Raw genomic sequence first — 26,611 nt, 5'->3', positions numbered from 1 at the left:
GGAATTAGAAATGGTATTACAATTTAAATTATATGCAAATACGATCAAAGTTTCCTAGTGGATGAAAATTCAGCTGTTATTTACAAGTATGAACTGTGACCTTTAGTTTCATGCTAGGAAATAGAAATGCTATTAATCTCGTTCCTAATTTTCAGTTTGTATAACAACCCTTGTTTAAAATCTACCTATATAAAAGAATGCAAAAATTTGTATGTATTTTCTAACGTTTTAATATTTTCAACTGCGCTATTTGTATTTTATTTTACGAGAGACTAATAAATTTACTATTCTATATAAATTACTAAAATGTTTCATAAATATTTACTAATGACAATTTCTTTGTAGATCTTATATTAAAAATAATAAATGATCCTGATATAACGTACTGATATAAATGATTTCGTTTTAACTATTTAATCTTCCGAAAAATAATTTAATTTGCCGTTAATTATACGACTAATTAAATAATTGCATTTAAGAAGAGAGTTAAATTAAATTTACTATTGAACGTTGCTGTTTCTTTTTCTGGTACGTGCAGTATTTTTCTTCAACTTCGTGTATTTTTGCTCGATCCAAAATTCAGCGTTAATTATAGAAATCTAGACTTGCTCCAATATAATTTGCCTTCTGGAAATTGTCTTGAACTTCTCTCAAACTTCTAATTTCCAAGAAATAAATATTCCTTCTTAAAATTATCCAAACTATATGCTTTAAATTATTATATTTTGTCTCATTATGGAGGATCTTTATGAAAACCATCGGTTGAGCTATTTTCAAAATTGTGTTCCCAAGTGGTGTCTAAATATCTATTTTTCTGAACTGTCATTCCTTCATCGAGAGCACGTGCTTTCTGCGAACAATTAACGAGCAACATCCGAGCAAACCAGTATTGACTATAAGTAAAGCTCAGGTGACTCTGCTTTTTCATTCATTATGAATACAACGAATCAATTTTTTAACAAGAAAAAAGTGATATTCGCGGATGTTTTTTCGTATAATACGATATCAATCACTGTCAGTATGTTAGAATATTATTAGAATATTAGAATACTCCATAAAAAGAGGCTGTAATCCGGCCAAGAACTTTTTCTTCCACGTCACTCTATATTTTCGTACTAGACTCTGCCAATCATACGTAAATGCACGATGGAATATTTAATAAATTTGAATCTTGTTTATCAGAATTTAACCAGCTAAACAAACTCTAAGTGTACTCATCATACCAATCGCGAATGAAAACAATAATCTCTTGGTCAAGTTCCCACGAATTTCAATATTTAACCATTTTGTGTAATAAAATCAGGCGATGTTTTACAATTTTCTCGCTCAAATTAATCCCAATGGTATCCAAAAGCTCGATTCGCCAATTTTTACATCATCGATTAAATCCTCTTTTACAACAGTGCCCAGTATCCCGTTACAAATTATCATCGATTGCCACAATTTCGTTCCAACTCAAAGCTTCGGTAAAATTTTTGGTTCCCAACAAAAATATTGGCCGTTGACAAGCACACGTCTCCTTCGACATTGCCAAAGTTACCACTGATCCCTCGAAAAAGCCGTTACATCCTCGAATCCGGAGTTTCGAGCGGTCCAAGCTGCCCCGTGGCCGGGTCCGGACATCCGTCGCGAAATGGCGGCAAGAACGGCGCCATTTTGTCGGTCGGGCAGCCAGCCGGAGGTACACGGCGCATAATATCGTAAAGTTTCGTTAAGGACTGTCCGGCGCGTTCTCTTCCCAGGCCAATATCGTGTTCATGTCCTTAATGCCGCGTGTGCTCCATGGCTCGAGCGGATCCGTGGGCGACGTCGACGGCGAAACCGCCTTATTCCGCTCGATCGATTCTCTTCTCCTCGGGCCAGTATCCTCTGTTTCCTTCGGGGACACCCTGTGCATGCATCGTGGCGAACAGAAACCATTAAACGGACGGTGAATCGGTGTGCCCACGGACACCAACTACGTGGACACTAGCTCGGATCAGGGACTCAGGGATTCAGGGAACATGGGTTCTTTGTGAGTCGCAATTTGGCGGAAGACTTTGATAAGACAGGGTTCTCTCCTTTTTTATTTACCGTCTGCTATTTTTTCCACTGAGAGGTTAGGTTTGCCGAGGAAGATAGAGGGATGGTGTCGCAGACAGGTTCGGGTAGACTGGGATGCAATTGGTGGAAGTGATGGAGGTACCGTGTCTGGAAATTGGACTAGCAGCTGGGTGGCGTCTCGGCGACTGAGTAATGACGCCAAATGATCGCGAACTGAGTTAATTCAATTGTGTATGTGCTGTTTGTCAACGTGGTATCTGATAAAATGAAGCTATATGGGCGCGGAAGTTTGCAGGTCTGTGGAGTCGGCGGCTGTCGAGATACCATGTTCCCGTTGATTGTATCCTAGCTTGTAAGGATATTAATGTTGGTAAGGAGTGCTGGTGCGATGATGAAGTGGTGGGTTATGGATGGAGTTTTAAAATTAAGAAAATTGGAACGTTTCTTTTTGCGCGGTGTAATATTGTATGTTTTATCTATCATCTTCAGCATTTTGTATTTTCCTCGTTGCTGTAATGCGAAACTGGTGTTAACACTTTGGAATGTATAACAAAATTGATACTGCGTGAAGTAAGCTGAACGAAGTGACTAATCGTCATCGATATTATATTTTACGACTGATATTATATTTTCTATCATAGACGTAGGCTATGATTATTAAAGTAAAAGAATTCTATTAATATTTGAGATAGAAATTGAAAATTTCCTAAATCTCAATTACCTCTTATAAATCACCTCTGTGTTTATATTCCATAGACGAAAATATTTTCTAAAATTCTGCAAAATTCTCTAAAATTCTCTACAATTTCCTCACCCTCTATTATTAAATCCTATTATACCACGAGTGAAAGAAGAAGAAAATAATAAATAATCGATTCATACGCGACGATATTCACGAGCTCAACTCTCTTATCGTCTTTTACGCAGCAAAATCTAAATTTTCACTGAAAACAGTCACACTTCGCGTTCACCCCGTCTAATAAAGCAAAACTTTCAATTTACCTTTAATAATCGGCGATATCGCGGATCATCCCTTCGAAACGCTTAAATTCCTTCTTTCACCAGCAATATCGCGCTCGCGTGATTTCCAATACTGTTTATCGAACGACTGCATACGCCGTGATCCGATTTCGTTGTCCCGTGGCTGCTCGTTTGAGGAATTATTATTAACTAGTGATTAATAATTTATCGCTGCATCGAGTTCCATGGAATAATTACATGGGACGTTGACGTTCCACCGAAACTAACTGTAACGGAAACGGGCGCAACCTGTATTACATATCGCGGCGGAAAATTCGAAATTCGCCCAAGGTAATTTGCATTACTTGTTTTGGCCGCTATTCATCATTTCGTTCGAACGTGTTCCCATCGGTCGTCCTAGGATTTCGAATAAAAATAGCGCGACGAGAGTCGATGATGGAACGATTGATACGACTCGCGACAATTCAATTCGCGGCAGCCGGAATTAAAAATTTGCTCAAATTTTCGAAATGAAAAACGAAATACGTTCTTTCGCCTGGTTTTATTCGAAGATCGATTTTGGGCAGGTAATCGGCGAGACGATTGAAATAACGCTAATTACTTATATGCTTCTATGCAATTACATTGTTCAACAAATTTTAACTTTTACCCTAATTTGTAATATCCATTAGGTGATTCTTATAGAGTTCACTATTACTGGACAATGATTCGTAATCGAAATCGCTCTGTTACCTTCAATTTCCGGAAAATGAGAATTCTTCTAAAGGGGCACGATTTTTGAACCAAATAAAGTGTTACATAAAGAGTAAAAACATTACGTAAATTTATAATAAAGACGAAAAAATCAAGAAATTTTTGGTTGTTATAGAAGACACGTCATTATTGACAACATCGGCAGTGACTGTGACTTTCCGTCAATTTTCGAGCAAAGGGGGTGACTAACGGTCAAGGGTAAGTGGTCAGTACTATATATTATATATATATATTTTCTATACGTGTAAACTCGTTATTTTCGATCGCGTGTCGTGACTTTCATATTAATTCTTATTTATTCGCGTTTTCTACATATTTTTTTAATCCCAATTTACCTGAGAACTTAGAGTGATTAAAGTCTTTTAAAATGAAAAATGCTAGTATCGCGAAAGTAGAGTATTAAAATTTAGTGTATCGATTCGAATTCCCTTTTATAAGGCACTGACACAGTGTGAGATACACTTTCAACTTTTGCTCTATGTTTGACAGGAGTATCTGTGGTACAAAAGGTTGCCAATAGGGGGTCCGTTGTGAGACCCCTAAGACCAGGGTCTCCATGCATACCCACCTGCGTGTGATGAAACCTAGTAATTGATACCGTTTTCTAAAGAATAATTTTTGACAAACGATACCAAGCAAAGAACTACACTCAAAATTTAAGATATTTCCTATCTATTATAAATTTTCCGAAATTTCATACCAAAATTGTATTTCTTTCTTTTTTCATGAACTGTTATGTTAGTTCCTTTGTACTTGGTACTCGGATTATGCCTACCAGAGACACTGTCGAGGCTAAGAAAAATGGTTGTATAGTGGCCTTCTTTCGATTGTGTTGAGAATCCTGGCATCAGAAGTCTAGAATTTTTCATTCCTGAACTTGCAGGTGCGTGTAATTCGAGACAAAGAGAGAACAGCGAATGAGTCACTCGAAACTATAGACTAGAGCAGTGATTAATCGTTACAATGAAATCATTGTGTGTTACTCGGAAATCCATGGTGCTCGTTACCTCGCGAGTATAATGCAAGACGTTCAGTAACGACGTTAGAATAAATCTTACGCATCTGCAACAGAAGTTTGCCACGCGAGGCACCTGTTTAGCGGAAACACGCTTCTTTGCAGATTACCTACTAGGCAACCGGAGTTCTGACACGAGAGGAGAGCAACTCGGACGATTATTACATCCAGTATATGTTACTTCCCTTCGTTGTGTGTCGAATGAATCACGGGAAAGATGAACTATCGAAGTTAATTGGTTTGTTCGTAGAAAATTAACAGCTAATTCTATACTTTCACGTTAGGATTAATTATAGGGGGATAAATTGATACTCTCCGAAAGATAATTAGTCCGTTACTCGAAAATTAAGAAATAATTGTGATTTTTGGCGTGGGAATAAAAAGAATTTTAATTTTGATTAATTAAAAATTTTTATGAGGAAAATCGAATTGATTATACCGTATAGAAATTAATTGGCTCGGTTGCGAAAGTTGAAAAATAATTCTGTGTTCTCGTATTAGAATTAAGAAATTTGCAAACAATGGAGTCGATTCGAGCTATACCTAGTATTTTTCTCTACAGTGTGCGTAACATGTTCCATAGAAAAGCTAAAGCAACTCTATGGAGGTTAATTGGCTCGACTGTGAATAGTTAAAAACTAATCATGGTTTTTAGTATTAGAATTGAAAAATTTACAGGAAACGAAGCTGATCGAATCTATAGCACTCTCTTCTATAGTTTCTTCAATCAGTCACTAGGAAGCTAAACTGACTGTACTCTATCAAGATTAATTAGTTCATGAAAAGCTAAGGACTAATCGTGTGCTTTGGTATTAGAATTTAGAAATTTACGGAAAACAAAGTTGATCAGTTAGTATCTGAATGTTTGAGATATCGATGAATTTAAAATGCAAAATGTCAATGATTTAAATTTTCGTACCATGGATGAAGCGTAGATAGAAATTTCTTGGGATCGTATCGGTTCGTGAATTTTTAAATATTTTCCTATCTAATCGTGCTCGACGAGTGTTATAATCTCAAGCATACATTCGTGATTAGTCTATCTAGAATAACAGAATCGTCGAAGCTTTCTATATTTGTTCAAACATGTCTGACTAAGTGTCGAAAGATACGAACAGTTCAAGAAGCTAAAACGCAAAGTGGAACGTCGTTCTAGTTGCAAAAGTTTGAAAAAATATGACTCGACGGTGAGATGTAGAGATACTGTACAAGATTTACTTGTAAATGACATGCACTTAGGGATACATGCAAAAAATATAATGTTTCAAGAAATAAAAAATAACAAATACGAAGAAAATAAAAAGAGCGATTAAAATCGATGAAAATTGGAAAGAAAAATTCGAAAAATCCATATTTTCCTTTATTTTTAAATTTTTATATTATTCCAAGACTACAAGAGAGTACTTCCATATGATATACTTGAAAACGAAAGCAATCTATTAGGTTCAAGGAAATAAACCCTTTAAATACGAAGAAAATAAAAAGAACGATTAAAATCGATGAAAATTGGAAGGAAAAATTCGAAAAATCCACCTTTTTCTCTATTTCCTTATTTTTATATTATTGCATAACTACAAGAAAGTACTTCTATATGATATACTTGAAAACAAGGGTAATCTATTAGGTTCAAAGAAATAAACTCTTTAAATACGAAGAAAATAAAAAGAACAATTAAAATCGATGAAAATTGGAAAGAAAAATTCGAAAAATCCATCTTTTCCTTTATTTCCTTATTTTTATATTATTCCATGACTACAAGAGAGTACTTCCACATAGTATACTTGAAAACGAGAGCAACCTGTTAGGTTCAAGGAGATAAGCCCTTTAAGAGTAGCCGATAAAGCCATAAAATTTTGTAAAAAAGAAATAAAACTGGAAATACGATCAATGTTATCAAGATCAATATTTTCTAATTATTCTAGAGGATGACAGAAACACGTATTTAATTGCAAAACGAAATAAATAGGTATATTTGTTAAAACGACATCGACCCACGTGTTCAATTTTAGAATTGCTGCCGTGTCGAAAATGAAAAATATAATTTATCTCTGCGGTCTTGGAATGGAAAATGAGAATTAATTAAAAATAAAATCATAAATGGAGACATGTACGTACAGCGATATGTCTTTATCGCGTAACACGAATGATTCCATCTGTTTTCAAATGAAGACATCCGACAAGAAAATCATTAACATCTAAGCACGAAATAACAAGCTGTTATCGTTGAAAAGAATCTATCGAACGAAAAGAATCGATATCGTCTAGTCAGAGCTCGTTTCTTGTAACAATCGATTCGTCAATGTCATCGCTATGACTAATGAGTTTTTTGTAATCTAGATTCTTTTACCTATGACGATATTTGTCGATGCTTATGTCAAGCATAATGCTATTCAAACATTATATAATTTTCTCCTTCCATTTTATAACAATTTTCAGATCAATCTATTAGTGTTTTTATTTTCTCCAATTTCTCCTACTTTTGTGGAGATACAAAGATAATTACTCCAATTAAAAATATTACCTAAGAAATTTGTGATCGTGAAGATTAAAAATTTCGTTCAAGAAAGCATGCAAGTAGATGATCGAATGGAGAAAAATATTATTTCTTGTAATAATTTTTGGAATAATTTATAATAAAATAGAAACTGAAATAACAGCTGCGTACGTGCACTTCGTCATTCGTATTTAATATCGTTACGAGACCACAAAATTTCGGCACTATAATTAAATATAATTTAGATATCATGCCGCGTGCAGGACGTATCTTTTTATGACCACGATAAATAACAATATAGTTACATACGACGCAGCAAAAATTGCAATAAATATTGAGTTGACTTCAGGAGAGATTTATATACGATAAACTAACCACCCAGCGTGATAAATTTATCATCGAAGACATTCAACCCCCATACACACCGATACTGAATAATCGCATATAATAACAATGGCACCGTAACACAGGCTGTCTTGCTACCGCAAACAATAAAATATGGAATTCGATTTTTTTTCCATGGGAAACCTCGTTTTATAATAATATCAACACCTATATCAACAATAATATTAAATTAGTATGGAAATAAATAGGAAAAAAATTCCTAAGTAACCATCAGACGATCCAAAATATTACCAAGTATTAATACCAAGTATTACCAAGTATTAATAAGAATTAATTAGCCATATCTGCTGACTAATTGTAAGAAATAGGTAAATATGTAATACAATTCCTAGTCACCTAATTCTGCACTGACTAAGACATGACATATCTCAATAAAATACACACTAAAAACGATATATCCGTGAGTGTTGGTTAAATATAATAAGTGCAGACTAGTATGAATGATGTTTGAAAAAATATTTAGAAGAATTTACTGCCAGAATAAAACAGTTATGTGAGAATTGTCAAAGAGGAAACACGAGTATGTTACAGTTCATAAGAGTGAGAGAGGAGAACTTTCTAGAAAGTATCAATCAATCTTTGCTTAAAATAATTTATTGCGAGTTGTTTTCATTCTTTAAATATTATTATCTAAATGCAATAACTGTTAAAAAGCGTAGAAGATATTGGTGTCCATTTCAATCCACAATATCAAACATAACTCGAAACATAAAGCGAGAAAGAATAATACAGAACATATCCACCAAAAAGTGAAAGAAAATATATAAGATAAATTTTAGGTACAACTTGGGTCACCCTAGAATTCCATCATCGACGACCCGAAAAACGAATAATGCTTCGAGACCTATCCTATCATTTCACCCATACCACCAAGTCACATATACCATCCACGACAGAAATAATCGGTAATGAAGTCATACCGCAATGAAAGTGGTGTACGACCGCTGGAACGAGCGAAGCAATTGAATGCTGAAATCATATAGAATTATCCTCTTCCCAGATCTACCATCGTTACAAGAAACGTCGTACAGCCGCGATGTAAAACAATTACGAAATCCACCTTTAATTCCGTCCACGAGTGTACATCGCTCACATATGGAAACGAACCTGTCTGTTTTTCAACCCCGTACGGAAAATAGTGGAAGGAAACGTTCGACAAATCTAAATAGGAAATCTATGTTCCAATATTGCGTGTTCCTCGTGTCCCGGTATGTCGACACACGAATCGATTGTTGATAGTGTGCTCCCGGTGTTTCCAGTCTGATTGTACATACCCCGTGTACTCGTGTGTGTGTGTCTGTGCGCGCGTCACGTCGTGACTTTAACACGAACGCCAGGCAACTGTTGTAACTCGACTATTATGTTGTAATTACTTTTCCAGGCCTGGTCAGGAAATTGTGTGTTTTCTGTACTTTCGTTTCTGTGCCACGGGGGTTGCGGAGGTGGCTCGATGAAATTTCATTAAAGCCCAAAGAAGCTCGTTCAGCCGCGCCACGGATTTCCATTTGCCCTCTTCTTTAAGTGATAATTGCTTTGTTACGTGTATACGTCTTTGTCCAACATGGATGTGTTTGCTTTTCTGCGGAAAATTCGAATCGGAGACGGGTAATTGGATCGATGGTTAGGGATGATAAGGGTGGCGGTGAAATGTCTGGCGCTGGGCGGAATATCGCTGTGCGAGGGATGGAGAGGATTTTACGATTGGTGGTCGAAATGGGAGTAAATTGCGTGAAACTGGATCTTTCAATGCGATTGCCATTTCGTTGCAGCTCCGTTACTTATTTACGCTTCTCCATTGTAACTAAGAATTTGCCCTCTGCTAAATTACCGAATTATTCAATTATTAACTCGTCAACTAGCTCTCTGATATTCCATGGAAATTATTAGGTGTGTAAATTGGTACCAATTCGAATCTCACTTGTGAAATAAACGTTATAAATTTGTCACTTTCTATCATTATTTTTTACTAAGAGGGACTATGGCAGCTTTGCTTCTAATATAAATTCGCCTTTATTTAATTCTTTGAATATTATGGAAAATAGAATAAATAAAAACTAGTATATATTAAGCAATATTTTTCTTCAGCTCAGACCAGATGCATGCAAATATAGATAACAATATTTTAAATCACCCTAATGTAAAAATATTAGGATTTGTCATTACTACTAATTCTAATTAAACGTCAGAATTTAAAACAGTTATTAAAAGGTATTAATCTAAGAGCAGGATATTAATTTACACACCTAATAAAAGAACACGTGGAAATGAAGTATCAATGAGCTATTACTATTTTTGGAAAAAATAATCTAACTGTTCTTAAAATATCAAATATCACTAGGAGCTAAAATGAATCCAATCAAAGCTATCTTGACCTTCTTTGGTTTCTAATTCTGCAACTAAAGAAATTCGCTATTAACACACGATCCAGTTAACAACTAAATAAAAGAAAAATAATACCAGTCTTGCTACATACAGCTTTACTAGCAGTTAGCTACCTGTTCCTGGCCGTTTTCGGTCGCCGCTTCTGAGCCTTGGCCTTCGCCGAGTCGCATAGCTCGTTCTGCTTTACTTGCGGCTTAATTGCCTCGATGGAACTGTCCCGACTTTCGATTTGACGGTTCGACGAGTCCTCAGGGCCGTTGAGCAATGGCTGGTATTGGGGATTTCTGTCGACGGATGTGGAAGACGTGGATGACAGGTCGTCGTCGGCGTGCCGCGACCGTCTCCGTGTCGTGATAAATCTGTTGTTCGCTGATCTTATTCTACGTAGACGGGCCTCGGTTCCGAGCAGGTTGTCGCCTGCGATAAGACAATCAATTTTCATGAAATTCACGCGACGCTTAACGCCCTTCAGCGAAACTTACAGCCGTCGCTGATAGTTTTGCTTTTTGACGTTTTAATTATACAGTACTGCTAAAGTGGTTGATCCTTTTTCATTTCGGTATTTTGATTAATTATTTTAATTGGTTGAAGTGGTTTTGATATCTCGATAAACGTGCTTGCGATACTTCAATAGGTGGAAGAGGGTGAAGAGTTTTAAGGGTAGATTGATGGTTTGAAGGTAGTCCATTACTTGTGACGCATCATTTTTTTTTTTTGGAATGGAGTTATATGTTGGAATTATGTTATATACAGTTGTCTGAATAAAGGAATTTCATAGTACAAGACAAATTGTTACAGCGCGGTTATAAGTCATTAAACAATTTAATTACACAAATAACTCTCTATTGGAGTAATTAACTCTTTGAGCCGTAGTTATACCTGTGTAGTTATCGTGTTAGCTTTGAATTATTAAAGCGATGTACATTGTTGTTGAATTATAAGCGGTTTATATGAACATGTATGTTGAGGTGAATCTTCTGTGTGCGTGTTTTCATACGTGAATTTTTAATTCCGAAATTTTATAAAAATATGCGATAACAGCCATGCGAATAATATAGTCATAAATAAAAATGTACTATGCAATAGTAATTTTTAATACTATTTTTAACTCGTGACAGGAACGTTGTATTCAGATTCCAGGATTGAAAAGGTTTCAGAAATTTGACAATCGTATAAAATTCGTTGCCAATCAACCAATTAAAATAATATACCGAGTAAAGAAATCTCTGCTGTTCGTTGCTTGAATATTTTAGAAATCTTTCGGATTTGGTTCCAATTTTTGCTCGTACTAAATAGACTAACTGTCAACGAACTAAAGTATGTTTGTTACTACCGCCAAAATCGTTATCACTCGACTCGACGAAATATTGCTTTTTCCTGACGGTGACTTTTTCTTCCATGGGTATCTTGGTCATCGTGAATTGCTCCAAAATTTGTAAATTTATTTTCGAACTGGCTCCAGTCTCGAAATCCGCCGCTGCGCGTTCTGCTATTTCCAACAACGTGCCAGCATCACTCGTATTTTCGGAAGCAATCACAAGTTCCAAAAGCGGATCCTGAAAATCCTCGATCTGCCTTGAATCTGAAACAAATATAGATGTTCGTTGATATTTTTTGTAACGTTCATCCCATTGCGAAACAGAGCTTGTTAAATTTGCGAAAAAGCGAGATGGACACGTTCCTTGTAAAACGTGCTCAACCATCGTGTAACCTAGTAGCTTTTTGACTTGAAATTATTCTTTTCTTTCCTTTTGTTTATCGTTATTCTAACTTCACGATTTGAGAAATATACGAAGATTTTTAAAAGCACAGATTTTACAGTGATTTTTTGATCTCTTTGACTTTGTTCCTTTTGAAAGTTCAGTACATCCAAATTCAAATGACATGTTTAGGAATATTTTTTCTTTATTCCTGAAATATTATTTTATTGGAGAAACCTAGGAATTAGATTTTTTTAGAGAATTTTTATTATTGAAATTTTACTTAATTATTTTTTTCTCTTTTTATAATTCTAAATTTCATAAGAATTAAGACAGAACAACGTTCTGGAGTTCTTTGTTACGTGGTTACTCGTATCTTATGGAACGTTTTTGTTTATGACGCGTTGTCACCAAAAATTACGTCCATCTCGCTCCTCGCTGCCATTCTTATCTTCTTGCATGCAAAAATGCTCCTCTCTTCGCGCCTTGTTTAGTTTACGAGTCCTCTGTATTCGTCTCATGAGATATACCTTGAGATCCAACAGATTAGCATATCCGTCGTAAGAAACTAAAGAATATGGGATTAACTGATACCATGTTCCTGACTACAGAAAGATATATCAATTAACATTGTAAAATCAATAATATAGAAGATTAACAAATAGTTTTTAATTCAGATAAATGTCACATTAAGCTCTCATCCTGCTATGACATTCAACAACTCTAATTATTGATTACCTCAAACAGCAAATTTTATTCCAATATTATTCTATGCATTTCTCCAAAACAATAGGCACTATAGATCAACCATTGGCTCAAATAGTATAAAAATGCTAGAAACTTTAATTTTGTTGCTATATTCATCAACTCTGATTATTATTAACTCCAAATAAAATTTTTTATTCCCATTCTATGCATCTCCTCAGAACAACAGAAAAATACTCCACTCAGCTCCACGTTGTGAATAATGGACAGGCACGTAGAATTAACAGGGATAATAAACAGGTAGAACTAAACTGAAAACATCAAATATGTAAACGAAATGCCAACTACAAATAAATTTAATTTATTCCACTGCTATATCCAACAAAAAGAAGCCACTCATATCGAACAAAATCAAATTCATCTATTTTTCTCTAATTCCTCCTACGTCAAAGAGAGAACCTGATGGACGCAAAGTACACGCATTCATCGTGTGTTTCATTACGATATTTTATTTTTCCCATTAGAAAAATTTATCCAATTGAAAACTGACGGGCAATAGAAGCTCGCTGAAGATCGTTTTATTCCATTCGATTCTCGGGTTCGATTCTAAATGAGAATGTTTCTAGTCGTTCCTGACGCTACGTCGGGGTGCTTCCAACGGGGCAAATAGACTAGCTTTCATTATTTTAATGCGCAGACTCGTCCCAAAGTTTTATTAACATCCTGCACGCAGCGGTTGTGTAATAAAAGTTGGCAAAGCTGCGTTAAATCCTGACGAATGTGAATTATTTTTCGTGGAAGCGGAGAGGGGGCGAGCAAAAATGGGAAATGCTTGTTGTGCACCGATGCCTGAAACAGCGACATTTTGTTCTGTCGCTCGAGAGCGGAAACGGGATCAAGGACAACGGAAACACCGACGTTGCTGCAAAATATTTCGAGTATTCCGTTTCGAAACGTTAATCAACCCACGTCGATAGTTTGATAAATATCTATGTAATTAAGATCGTTGAAATGTTCCACGTATCTTGTAACCGACTACGTTCCGAATGTTTTAGTCGTGAAATAGTAAAAGGTGACTTAAACAAGAACCTTTTCTAGCGTATAATTAGACAATTTTTGGAAAATAAATGCGCACTTTATATGTATCGATGGAGATAAAAAAATTGAACTATGGGTATGTGATACAAAATACGCAGAAGGTAACTTAATCTTATGAATATAATTTAGTAAAAAATGTAAAAAGTTGGAATATAGGTAGAGAAGTATAATTATTGTGACTCAAATAGTAATTATATTGAATACGTTCTTTGTTAATGGAAATATTGAACTAGAAATGATAATTAAACAAATTAGTAGGTACTTAATTATAGTGAAAGACTATAACCTTTTCTACAAAGATCAATGATGAAGATTAAGTAAACAGCAAAATACTATCAGTAGTTGTTGGAAAATATTGAGAGCTTTTACTTTCTGCTAAAAAAAATTGTATTAAAACTAAAAGCCTAATGATGACTACACTGCAACATTGAAAGCTTACAATTTGTATTCCAGCAAGAAAATTAAATTAATATTAAAATACTCATAGTGACTTCCCTAAAGAACTGAAAAGCTACAATTTGTAGAGGATCAAGAAAATGAAATTAAAAGTAAAAGACTAATAGTGGTTGTTCTAGAAGATTGGAAGTCTTTAATTTTCAGTCAAGAAAATCAAATTAAAACTAAAAGACCCATAATGGCTGTTTTAAAACATTATAAATTTCCAATTCCTAGTGAACGAAAAAAGATTAATTAGAATTAAAGTGGTATCTGTCTACAGACTATTAAAAGTCTACAATTTTTGGTTAACGAAGAAAAATCGATTGAAAGTTTACTAATTTATGATAACCGCATGCTTAACAGGCGAAAGGTCATAAATCATTCCTTGCTTGCACATTATCTTTCAGGTTCACCAATATAGTTTCTTGTTTCATTCACGCTTTAATAACCAGATTATCTCGATCGAGATCGAAACTTGCAGCTTTCCAAACCGAGACGCTATTAGATCGCGAGTGTTCATATTTTAAAGTATACGGATCATTATACGGGCATAATGATAGGTATCCAGCGAAGAATTTGCAAGATTTAATTGACCGAGCTTCCACTTAACGAGCTCACGAGACTCGATAATAACGTGAACAGAAACTTGGAACATTTATATTCGAACTTCAGCCTGTTCGGCTATATGCGTTCTCGAATTCTCTTTGTAATTATTCTACGCCCTCGATATTACTCTTTAATGGTTAAGATCGAGTTTGAAACTTGATCCTGTTACTCTGTTTGTTTCATCGAATAACACAAATAAGGTCTATTCCAAAATTCATTCATCGGCACTTAGGACCTTCAGTCCACTTCTGTTCCATTTAGCCTCGAAGACAAGGTATATTCCAGATTCTAAAAAATTTAGAAGACACGTGGAGATCGATCAAAGAATATTTGTAATCACAACGATTTAAAGATATAGCGAAATAATTACTCGAAAAACGAATTTAAGCAATTTCAAATCTCTTAAATTCGGAAAGAGAAGCATTCTTCGTTCGATTCAAGTCGAAACATTTCTCGTTAACCAAGTCTAGCTCGTAAATTTTTCATATCAGATCGCAGAAAGGAAGCTTCATTTATCCTACAAATAAAATTAAATGTCTCTTTCACGCCAAAAATAAAATATAAATAAAACATTCGAATTCTCAAAGATAACAATATTCTTCGAGATTACTTTTTAATCAATGCAAGTACTTACGACTGGCGTTCTTCATATTAAGCTCGTGAACGGTCTTAGGTTCGCTGGATATCTTGTTGATATCCTCAGGATCGTTCGCCAAGTGATCTGCATTTTCCATAGAGGGTTTCTGCTGCGGCTGAACGCCTATCGTCAATTTCTCCTGATTATTCGCTGTCAATTTCGTTTGGTCCTTGTCGGTAGTCTTCGACTTGGACTGCTTCGAGTCGATGTTGGATGGAATTCCTTCCGTGGCAGTGGCCAAGTCGAGATCGTGGGCAAACGCCATCACGTCCAACGCTGCGGTCAACGCGTCCCCAAAACCGGCGGTCACCACGGAAACTTGAGGCTCCGCTACGTTTGGACTGTGCAGAAATGATCTTTATATAATATATTTTGTATAATATATTACACAATAATATTAAAATTTATCGAAAATAGTTTACAAATATCATTAGTATATTATTATTACAGAATATATTATACGAATTGAAGATTTAGATTTGTAAATTATTTTCTCCCATAAATTGCTTCTTATAGACTATTAAATGTGGTAGTTAGTTGTATATTAAAATATTGTTTATCAAAGATGAAACTGAGATATCGAAAAGAATGTAAAATTCATAGATCAGTCCTTCCTTCTGTTCGATGATTAATGATCACGAAATGTCAGAAGACCAGGCAAGGGAAAGAATCTTTCACAAAGATAAAATAAAAGACGAGGGTCAGAAGAGATAAGGTTTTAAAAATAGATAAATGATTGGAACTTTGCAAGTTTTGTGGAAGACAATAAATCTAATGTTATATCAACAAGTATTTTGAAAAATTTCAGAAGTGTGACGAAAACACATTTAATTTTAGATAATATAGATATTAAATGTAGATATTAGATACGAAGAGGTTTCTTGACAATTAATTATTTGTATAATAAACAACCATAACGAATGATACATAAATTAGGAATTTTTTGTGATTCGATATATTAATATAAATAAAACAAACTCCATTGCAAAATCGTGTAAAACGAGATTTGTTGTTTTATTTATAAAATTAATTTATTATACTGACATATGACAACCTATTTTACATACAAATTTCTTTCCAACTAAAGTTTTTAAGATATCGAAGGAGTTAATATCGGTAAAACTGTAAACGAAAAATCGAACTTGAGGCAATTACTCAGCGATGAAAAGTGCTATCGCGGTATGCTCTGAATCATTCATACAAGGTTAACGATTTAAAATTTATGTTCGCGACGTCCAGGGACACATATGTTTTCTAGTTTCAAGGAAATCCATTATTTTAACTGACAGAATATCGGAAATAAAAGAATCGGCTAAAGCCTTCGAAAAATAACTCGAAGAATGATTTTATCCCAATTATTTAATTCCTAAACATCGTTTAAGATTTATTTGAATATTTAAATTAGAAATAGCACTAATGATTTTGATTAAAATTGAATGGACTAAATATGAATTCCACCATACATAACAATTTTCAGAAATACTGACATCTATTGTAAAAGGATTAGAACCGGATTTTATTTAAACTTCCATACGATTTTATTTAAACTTTTGGCATTATATCACGTAATATATCCTGTAAAGCAAAGTTTCGAGCATTCAAGCTTTAATACCTCTCGAGCATTAAAAGCATCTGAAGTCGTTTCGTCTGATCATTTATGCTCGGTAGTTTTGAAAGTTCGAGCATCAAATACAAATATCGACCAATATATATACACATGGTAATAAGTGTCAGTAAGGTTGAGTTTTGAAGCTATTTAAACGCCTAATTGGTCCTTGAACTTTGTAATACATTGATATCAATCAAAATCTGCCATTCGAAACCAGATAAGAAGATTAAATGGAATTGTGGTCTCCTATGATTCACTCTGGCATCTCTTTCTGTAATCAGTATGCTCATAAAGAACGACAATGCTGACATGTATGGTCAGAGAGTACAGAAATAGATCTAGACAGAGATAAGACTAGGAAAATATAACGTCGGAATGCAAGAGATCATAAAGCACAATATCGAATACTAGGAGATTCAGAGATGCTATGCTAGGTTCTAAAGAGTTCATTGCCTAGTATATTGGACACAGAAGAGATCACAGAATACGATGGATGACTGTGGCCACACACAATGAAATACCGGATTATGGTGATAGCGTAACAGAATATTGAATAACAAAGATAGGCATCAAAAAGTCATAAGGTACGATACTAGGCACTGATAGGATTATAAGGCACCATACCAGGTATCGATGAAGCTATAAGGTATGATCACTATGCAGAAATAGGATCATAGGTCATAAATCCTGATGTCAGAGAATCTGGAACAACCTACACATTGAATGATTTTCGGTGCTGAAGATCCAGGATCTGTTGTACTCTCAGACAATGGAATTAAAGTATTAAGGCTCTAAGAGTAGTGGAGGGTTTTGGATCAGCTGGACTCGTCGTGTCCAAGTATCTCCATTCTATAATCTTTCGAGTACCCACACCAGTGTCTCCTAGAACTCTGAATATCAGGGTCAATGGTTCTCGAGACATGGAGTATTGAATCCTGTGAGCTCACAAGTCCTATACACGAGAACTATGCCTCTGATGTCTCCTCTGTTTAGTCTCTTGATCGTGCAATTGTATGACCCAAGTTCTGCGATCCTGTGAATTCTACGTGGACGATGGCAGCGCTACGACAACGTTGGATACTATGTTCTGTAATATCAGAAATTTCCAGTACAGAGTACTTTAGCTCAAAGGATATTTGCATATTCCAATAATAAATTTTCTAACTGCGATAATATTCATTTTCAAGTCAATTTTAACATTTATACTGAGATTAGAGTACCAAATTCACGATAGTAATAGACATCTACATACTTTACAATCCAAGAAACCTCTGTTATCGAATCCCATGATCCATACAGCATTCGACAATGATCTTCAAATTACAAAGACTTTATAGACCCAGTCAAACTAATGAAAATCCACGGTATTTGCTCGCATAGAGTCCAAATTCCAAATATTGTCTGCTATGGTACCAGAATCATTAGCACGGATTGCTGCAAATTCCAGAGTCTTTAGGGTGAGATAGCATGACAGCAGGATTCACAGTGATGGGTTCGTGGAGCATCGTGGTCGCCAATATCACGCCCTGCGAGATCATAGTTTGCTGAATCACGTGTCACACCCCCAATATTGTCAGTATCGAATGCAACGCATATCCCGGCGTTAATATCGGGTTCCGTAACCTTGATGCCTTGCATATTAACACGAGCAAGTCCAAGGTCAATTGTATCGCGTTTCATTAACCAGATACAATCTACACGGTATCACACGCCCCCTTGGATCGTCGTTAACGAGTCAATTAACGATCCTGATGCAAATTTACGAGCTCCTTTTTAATCAACGTATGGGATTTAGTACGTTGGTTATTACCTTACTCTAACAGGCGTGGAAAAAGAAGCTCGACCCCACATAACTCGTCGCAACTCCTCGCCTGTTATACCTCGTTTCTTCAACTCGTTTATGGTCACCTTGCCCACGCGCTGTAAACAAAAGATACGAAAATTGAAGATGAGTAAATTATAATTTCGCGATGGTAGATAACAATTTTAGTTATTATTAATTCTTAATTCACGCGTATTTAAACAAAAAAGTAGGAAATTACCTATTATTATTTCAGCCCATTACCCAGCTAACAAGGTAGGTTTTTAATCAGAATCCCCTTCAGTTACGAAGTTGAAAATTAATACAGGCGAATTAAATTTCAATTACCCGGGCTTTAGTTCCCGCAAATATAAGTATCGCATGGCGCACTTATAACTTGGACGAGAAACCTTTGAATAAATCAATTAATGTTTCAATTTTTATAAAAAAGAAAATAAATAAATGCTGAGAGCAGTGATAAGGTAACTTAGACCGACGTATTTATATTGTTACACCGATGAAAGCATGTACAACCTCGTTAACCAGCACTTATCTCTAGCATAGGTCACTCTATAGGTGAGTATGAAGGAAATGTTGTTACTCCAGAAATTGGCTATTGGTTACACGCGAACGACAAAAACCAATAAGGTTATATTATCGGCAATCTGTTTATTTTGAATAAGAAGATTGTCGAGTGGATGCAAAATTCACTAGGATCTACTGGAAATTACTATTAAAACGTATAACCTATACTTGCGAGAAAAAATATATATACAAAGAAAGAATATTCGAATATGTAAATAATTACGGACAACACCCGTACAGAAATCTTAATTTACCCTAAATACTCGTCCTTGAGTAACTAACCATAATTTCTATCATACTATACTCATATCTTTCAATTGCAAACATGAACTATCGAAATAAGTTGAATAATTTAATTTACAATCTTAACCTCGTTTCTTAATCTAACCTCTACGGGGTTCGCGTGCTTCTTAATACCTAATATAAAATCTCTACATCTATTTATTGAAAACGTCTACGGAAAACATTCCAAATATTAATTACCTACAACAGTTTACAAATTAAGGTTATATTTATCTGAATAATTTTAACACTATCTAATTTCGAATATTTTTATGTACGCCTTTTTGTACTAATATCAACGTGACACGACTAACACTTGACACACTACTACCACCATGTTCGCGCATTAGAGGTCTCTACTAGAATATTTCAAATTTCAACCTATCAGAGCCACTTACAAAAATATTCTCCCTTATTTATTAAAAAGTAAATAAATTCATCAAAATATAAGTAAATTTATTGAAATATTAATAAATTTATTTAAAAATTATTAAACAATTTAATTTACAAATAATCTCAGCTTCGTTCTTTCATTCTAACCTCTATGAGATACAAGTAGTACTTAACCAAGCCAAGTTCAAAAGTACTCATATACGTGTTCACAGATAATTTAATTACGTAAACAATTGATGACACCCTGATACACAAAGCAGTTTGTTAAAAATCGTCCTACATTCGTAACGAGTCAATGACAATTAGATATGCACATGGACAAAGAAGAGAAACGAAAGAGAGAGATACATTACCTTCCAATTAGCCACCGCGCCTTTGCGTTGCTTCGCCTTGGTTTTCGATTTACTTTTAATAACCAGAACTCCTCGCTGCTCCGAGGCAGGGTTGTTCGGGTCATCTCCAGGTCCCAGTTTAATGCTATATTCTTGCAAATAATTCTGCGCATCTTTCTGCGACACGGCACGCTCCAAGGAGACCACGATTTTCGCCCACTGCAACCAGTTGACCATTATCTACTCTCTTTAAAATTCTTTAATATCAAAAACCTCTCCCTAAAATATCTCATCGCGATTTATTGATAAATTAAAAACCTATCGAACACGTCCAAAATAACAATTCAAATTTTTATTAAATTCTTTGTTAATCCTCTATAATAACGCGAGAATTTGGAAATTACGTTCCCATAATTAAAAAACTATATTTTATTCGTTTGTGGATATACTATTATAATTTAATAGCATATAACAATAAATAAAACTATCTTCCTATGTAGCAAATAGTAGTATTCTGATTTATAATTTAGATCAGAAGATGCAATTATCCTTTTACAAAACATATTTCTAGGAGTTACGAATTTTCTTCGTTATCATTTTCACAGAATTTCAGATCTGGCGAGGACATTATTTTGTTCTAAAACAAAAGATCAACGTAATTTTAAACTCTATTTCCTAGAAACAATATTAAGATTCTAGAATACCTACAATGGTTAATTAAATTGAATTCTACTTACGCGTAATCCATACAGAAGCCAAACTCTAATTAGTTCTATCGAAACTCAATTCTTTGCTGTTTAAAAACCCAAAAATTACACGCGATTCTTAATACCAAAATAAAAGAATAAAAAAATGGACTACCTCCAAAATTCTTTCATCTAAATTTTCAACATTCCACGTGAAAGTTACTCTACAATGACAATTTCTCCAACCACCGATCCTCCTAATTATATTCTCTATACATCGTTCCAGCAAATATTTACACAACAATATCTAAACGCGATCCACCAAACTCCGAGTCAACAGCTGAAATTAAACGACGTTTAATCCCACCCCCGCAGCTGCAATTCCACGCGACTCCGTGATACAGCGTTCAAAGAATGGCAAACAATGTAACACGTTAATCCGCGAAATCACCAGTTAATTACATCGTTGTACAAATATTTACTTGCTTCACCCATTCCTTCTCGCTCTGCTCGATCACGTGCGCGTAAGTGTTGCCCATCATAGCGATCAGCATGTTCAGCAGCAGTATGGGGACCAGCACCATGAATATGGCGAACACCATCTTCGACAGGTTTGGGTAGGTAGTGTGACTGAGGTCCGCGTACTGCAACGAACAATTGCAATTTTTTCCTCGTTATGGGTATCATTTCCTCGGCATTATCGATTAAATGGAATTCGAAAACGCAGAAAGCTAGACGACAAACATAATCGTGTCACGGGAAAAAATACCACGACCATGAATTTTCCAGAGAAAATCTGGTTCCTCTGCAACTTTGCGTGTTTAACTCAACGTGTGAGGGGTATCCAATTTTAAAAGAGTATTCTTGTAATCCGGTTTAAAAAAAAAATTTTTTTTTTACATTTTCTCAGAGTATATGCTTCTGAAAATTTCCACGTAAAAGGATTTGTTCGAATTCGTAAAATTAGCAAAGTTGTAGATTGTACAACGAGTAACAAAAGCTTCAAACGCGTTTTCCTCGAAACCATATTTTTTGAACTAGCTGACTGAATATCTAGGGTTTTAACTGACCGATTAACTTGAAATTTCGAGGAGATCTTCATCGGATTTACCTTTATCGCGTGAACCACGGATTTGAAAATCTGATTTTTTTTCTATTTTTGTTTAGCGCTCAAAAGACGAAAAGCACAAAGGAAATCGATATTTAAATTTCAAAAGGCTGCCATTTTTATAATTCTCGAAATTTTGCTACTTCGTTTGTTCGTGTTATAGTCGCATTCATACTAATTATGATGCTTTTTGGTTCTCTCATTCGGATAATCACATGGACCGGAATCATGTCTGCCACCCGAGCCCGTTTTTAAACACTTAACTTACTCTAAGCCATATAATTTCCACAATTTTCAAAAATTTCCTTAACAAAAACTAAATTGGAAATATTCTTTAAGCATAAATAAATCTGAGCACGGAAACTGCATACCAAAATTCATCATGATTTCCTTAGAAAAAAATCCGAAAGAAATCGATTTTTATTAGACGGATTACAAGAATATCCCTTTAAGTCTTCTAGTTGTGTCTTCAGTGTTGGCATAGCATCTCTTCGATCAAATAGCAGTCAGTAAGCACGAAAGGAAAAGGGTGCGTTTAATCCTGGGACCTGCAAGTGGATTCGTCAGTAAGGCTACCTAGCAGGGCTGGGCCTTAGACCCAGGAATATATTACATGCAGGTAAGGAATTTGTATTTATAGGAAACGGAGCATTCATCGTGGACTTGCATGCAACCTAGAACCTCTTTGATTCCATCTAGTGCTGAGAGTATGAACGTTGCAGACGTGTTTCGACCAATTGTGACGACGAACAGTGAAACCCAGCGACTTTTAGCGGATAATCCGTGTTCTATAAAGCTTATCGGTCGACGGTGCTCGCGATGATCCTTTTGCGTCACGATAGATCTTTAATTCCGTTCTGTAACGAAGATAGAGGAGAAAAAATTAATGAAATGGAGGAAAAAATGAGTCGAATAGAATAGGGGAAGCGATGTAGGAAAAGGGGGTTATCGGAAGCGAAAATGGGGTAGCGGATAGGAAAATGTAACGGCGCTCGCGCAAACAGGAACTCGCGATCCGTGATTGAATTTCAAGATTCATGCGTGCAGTCGCGATCCATGGAGCGAAAAAATGCCGGTTTCGAGGGGAATTTACACTTACCGTTACCGGGAATTTTATTCAACGATTATTACCCGGCTGATGGTTTAGCTGGCTACGGGTTATTTACATGCAGGGGCAAAGCGTTGATCCGTTTCTGTTCGAGATCGAGCGTATCTCGCCCTCGGATTTATCGAAGACACATCCACGTGTCAGTTGGAGCGACGTGGCGGCCGGATGTGCAGAGTGAGGCGTGCAATTCGCAGAGGGTGCATGTGTTATTATAACGCTGGAAAATGATGGAAACATCAAGTGAGTATTATAAAAAATATTTAATTAATTTAGCGATATTAATACCGTTAATTAGAAGCGACAAGCAACGATAAAGGAATAATTTTGTTCTTATTTATAGCGCCTATTTTCACAAAATTTCGTGTTTCTTTCACATCCGAGATTATGTAGAAGAAATAAAGCGATAATATTTTTTGGACAGTACTGTAGGTATTATTTTTTTAAAAATTCATTCTTTCAGCGAATAAAGCTATTCAAGTGAAGTATGCGAAAAATTAAAATTAAAATAGAAGATATTTGAATTTTCCTACTAAACCATACGTTTCTTCGAAGCTGTTATGACATTGCTGATATCCATACAAGTTAATTTAATTCGTTCTCTTAAATCATCTACGCAAATTTTTATCCTTTTAGATAAATTAATATATTTAAGATTCTCGAGTGTTGTTTGATGTTATAAAAATTCAATTTATATACAAATAAAACAGTTACGTTTAAGGAAATGTGCGATTTAGTTGAACCATTTGAAAGAGATTCAAATAGAATATTAATGAAAATTTCGAAAATGAATATTGCGAAACTAGTAAATCTTTTTACTTTTTAATCCTATTAACCACGTGAAAAAGATTGACTTTGCATCATTCACTTTGCATCACAGTGAGCGCAAATAATTGAATATTCTGATCGAGTTTGTATAAAACTATAACCAAACATGAAATTCTCCGCTTCAAAAAGTATTTAGAGAAACGAAAAAGTCGATATTTAACTCTTAATTGGAGAACATATTCTGCTGATATATTTTCATACAACGATTCTCCAATCCAGACCCAAGCATTTCCACATTATTTAAGTAATATCAATTTCAATGCTTATCAAATTTTCCCCAAAATACTTTACTTTTATTTATTTATTCGCAACATCCGCGAATCTCTACAAAATCCTAGAATTTCAACACACGTCTATATAATCCCCTAACGTTTCAAAGCTCAACACCCAATCCATCCATGCGCAACTATCTCAATAAGGAGCAAACATTGCACAGAAAAAATAAAACTTTAATCGATTCACTCCTCAACAATTTCCTCGAATTACCTCGTCTTCATTTACATATTCACAACTCCCACGAACAAATTCTCCCATCACAACTCCCATAAAAAACTCGAAAACTCAGCAGTCAATCCATCCTAATCAAACGATCCGCAGGAAAAACAAGCCTCGCAACAACTTTGTCCAAATATTTATATATAATACCAACTTCCAGAAATCCAGATAGAAGCCTGGAACTTCAAACTTTCCTAAATTCTAACACACGCATCGCCATTATCCTCGAATATTTCAAACCTCGACACCATGCGCAACTATTCACGAGAAAAATAAGCCTGCTTTCACCCTCTCCCGGCGACCATAATCGATTCGTTAATTACCCGAAAGAAATACGCAATCTCGGGAAATCACGGCGTTATTTTCTAGCAGACCGTGGGGTCGTTGAATGTAATTCAATTAGTCCGTGGATACAGTGCCGCGCGTTCGAATTGTCTTGATATTTCATCGGTGAAATTCGATTAATTGAAACGCACGAAACCACGTCGAGAGGCGGGCCAATTTTTCGCAGCGCGTGCCGGCTCGCGATCTATCGATCCCGGGGTGGCCCCGAGTGGGCCAGGGTGGGCCAGGGTGGGCCAGGGTGGCCATGCGACTCTTGACGTTTTGCACGCGGCGCGGACGTTGCATTAAAAATGGATTTTCGCGTGGAACGCTCTCAACCGTTGAAGGAGGACAGGATCCTCTTTTTCCCATCCTATTCGCTGTTTAGAGAGCATCGATTCGAATCAGAACGACGGGGCTGAATCGTGGCTGAGAACCGCTACTTAGAGATTGAATTTTTGCGGAACGAGAGTGTACTTCTTTCGCGGTGTCGCGATGCTATCAAAGAATTATTCGCCCGTTTTATTTATCCTTTTTCACCTTCCCCTACCCTCACTTCAGCCTTTGTTTTCGACGAATGACGTGGAAACAGAAATTCCTTGATAATTCATTTTGCCCCGGTGGCTCCGGGGTTTGGTGAACGCTCTGCGCGGGCTGGTTGGGGAAACGGAAATTGGCTGTACATTTTGTTTCGGTGCAGATGGTGAAAGTATGTAATTCGGATTGAAAATGTTTGTAATTCGCGAATCTGATGGAACGGGATAGTTTCGTGGGAATTATGCGCGTTTGGGGTAGATTGTTTTACGTTGCGTAATAAATCTGGACTCTTGCTTTGGGAAATGTACCAGTAATATCCAATTATTTTGTTTTTTCGAAACTGAAATTCCATCCTTTCGTGTGTTTATCTTGATTAATTTTTTATTACTCGGAAATTATGCTATAATTATATTTCCTAATCCGTATTTATTTCAAAAATGTAGTAACAGGCGGGGCAGCCAGGTAATTAAAATTAATGGTGTTCGAAATGAAATAATATTAAGTAACGGGGTTATTATTTATACTTGTGCTCGAGAGATCGGATTTCGTTTCGCTTTCTTTCCTGTTTCGATAATCATCGCGCGTACATGTTGTCGAAATGCATTATCTGATTTATTAATCATTGTGTAACTATGTGGTTCAGATTTGCACTTCCTTGAGACGGATATTACAGTTGCTAAAACACAGACTGCCCGTAGAAATGTTTGCACATTTAACCCCTTCGCGAATATCGAGACGATATGTCGTAACATAATTTTCTGAATGTCTGATGGGAGATCTGGTTTTACTTAGAATTTTTCTATCGCTAATGAGGCCTGTTGGGACACATGATCCCACCGAAAGAGACTGCTGATTCTATATTTCACATTTTTTAAATTATATTTAACCTAGCTTCCTTTGTACATTTGCATATATTATAGTCTGTAAGATTATATTACTGTGTTCGCTATTGAAAAAAAGAAAAAATAAACTGTGAAAATGTTAAGCTAACCTTATGCCGGATTCACGCATCTTAATTTTTCACTGATAGATATACAGAGGGAGTCAATAAAAGATATAACATCTGAAATATTTCATCTACTAATTTTGTATAAAAACGTTTCTATTCTGTTCATCTTTTACGAGATATCAAGATGATCTTAAATTTTTCAAAGATCTATACGCCTTTTTTAATACTACATTATAGTCAATGAAAAGACGAGTTCAACAAATTCCATAACAAAGCCACTTAACCCGAGTTAACTACAAATCTCAAAATATAATCTTACA

The 26,611-nt window shown here is 35.5% G+C and overlaps 1 protein-coding gene across 1 annotated transcript in view; it reads right to left on the bottom strand.

Moving 5' to 3' along the window:
* Nucleotides 1-1,409: 1,409 nt before the first annotated feature.
* Nucleotides 1,410-26,611, bottom strand: part of iav (transient receptor potential cation channel subfamily V iav) — a 72,735-nt gene continuing 47,533 nt past the window's right edge. Inside the window, exons 7-13 of the mRNA XM_017904161.1 lie at nt 21,428-21,589; nt 20,281-20,478; nt 18,677-18,786; nt 15,255-15,598; nt 11,407-11,655; nt 10,187-10,490; nt 1,410-1,889 (exon numbers count right to left, since the gene is read on the bottom strand). Of these exons, the coding sequence (XP_017759650.1) occupies nt 1,712-1,889; nt 10,187-10,490; nt 11,407-11,655; nt 15,255-15,598; nt 18,677-18,786; nt 20,281-20,478; nt 21,428-21,589 (1,545 nt within the window). The 3' untranslated portion in view covers nt 1,410-1,711. The remainder of the gene's footprint in view (nt 1,890-10,186; nt 10,491-11,406; nt 11,656-15,254; nt 15,599-18,676; nt 18,787-20,280; nt 20,479-21,427; nt 21,590-26,611) is intronic.

This window comes from Eufriesea mexicana, unplaced genomic scaffold (genome assembly GCF_001483705.2).
Source record: "Eufriesea mexicana isolate 0111107269 unplaced genomic scaffold, ASM148370v2 scaffold2824, whole genome shotgun sequence".
Classification (NCBI taxonomy): Eukaryota; Metazoa; Arthropoda; class Insecta; order Hymenoptera; family Apidae; genus Eufriesea; species Eufriesea mexicana.
Note: the sequence above shows the minus strand (reverse complement) of the source record. Positions and strands in the feature narration are given on the sequence as shown.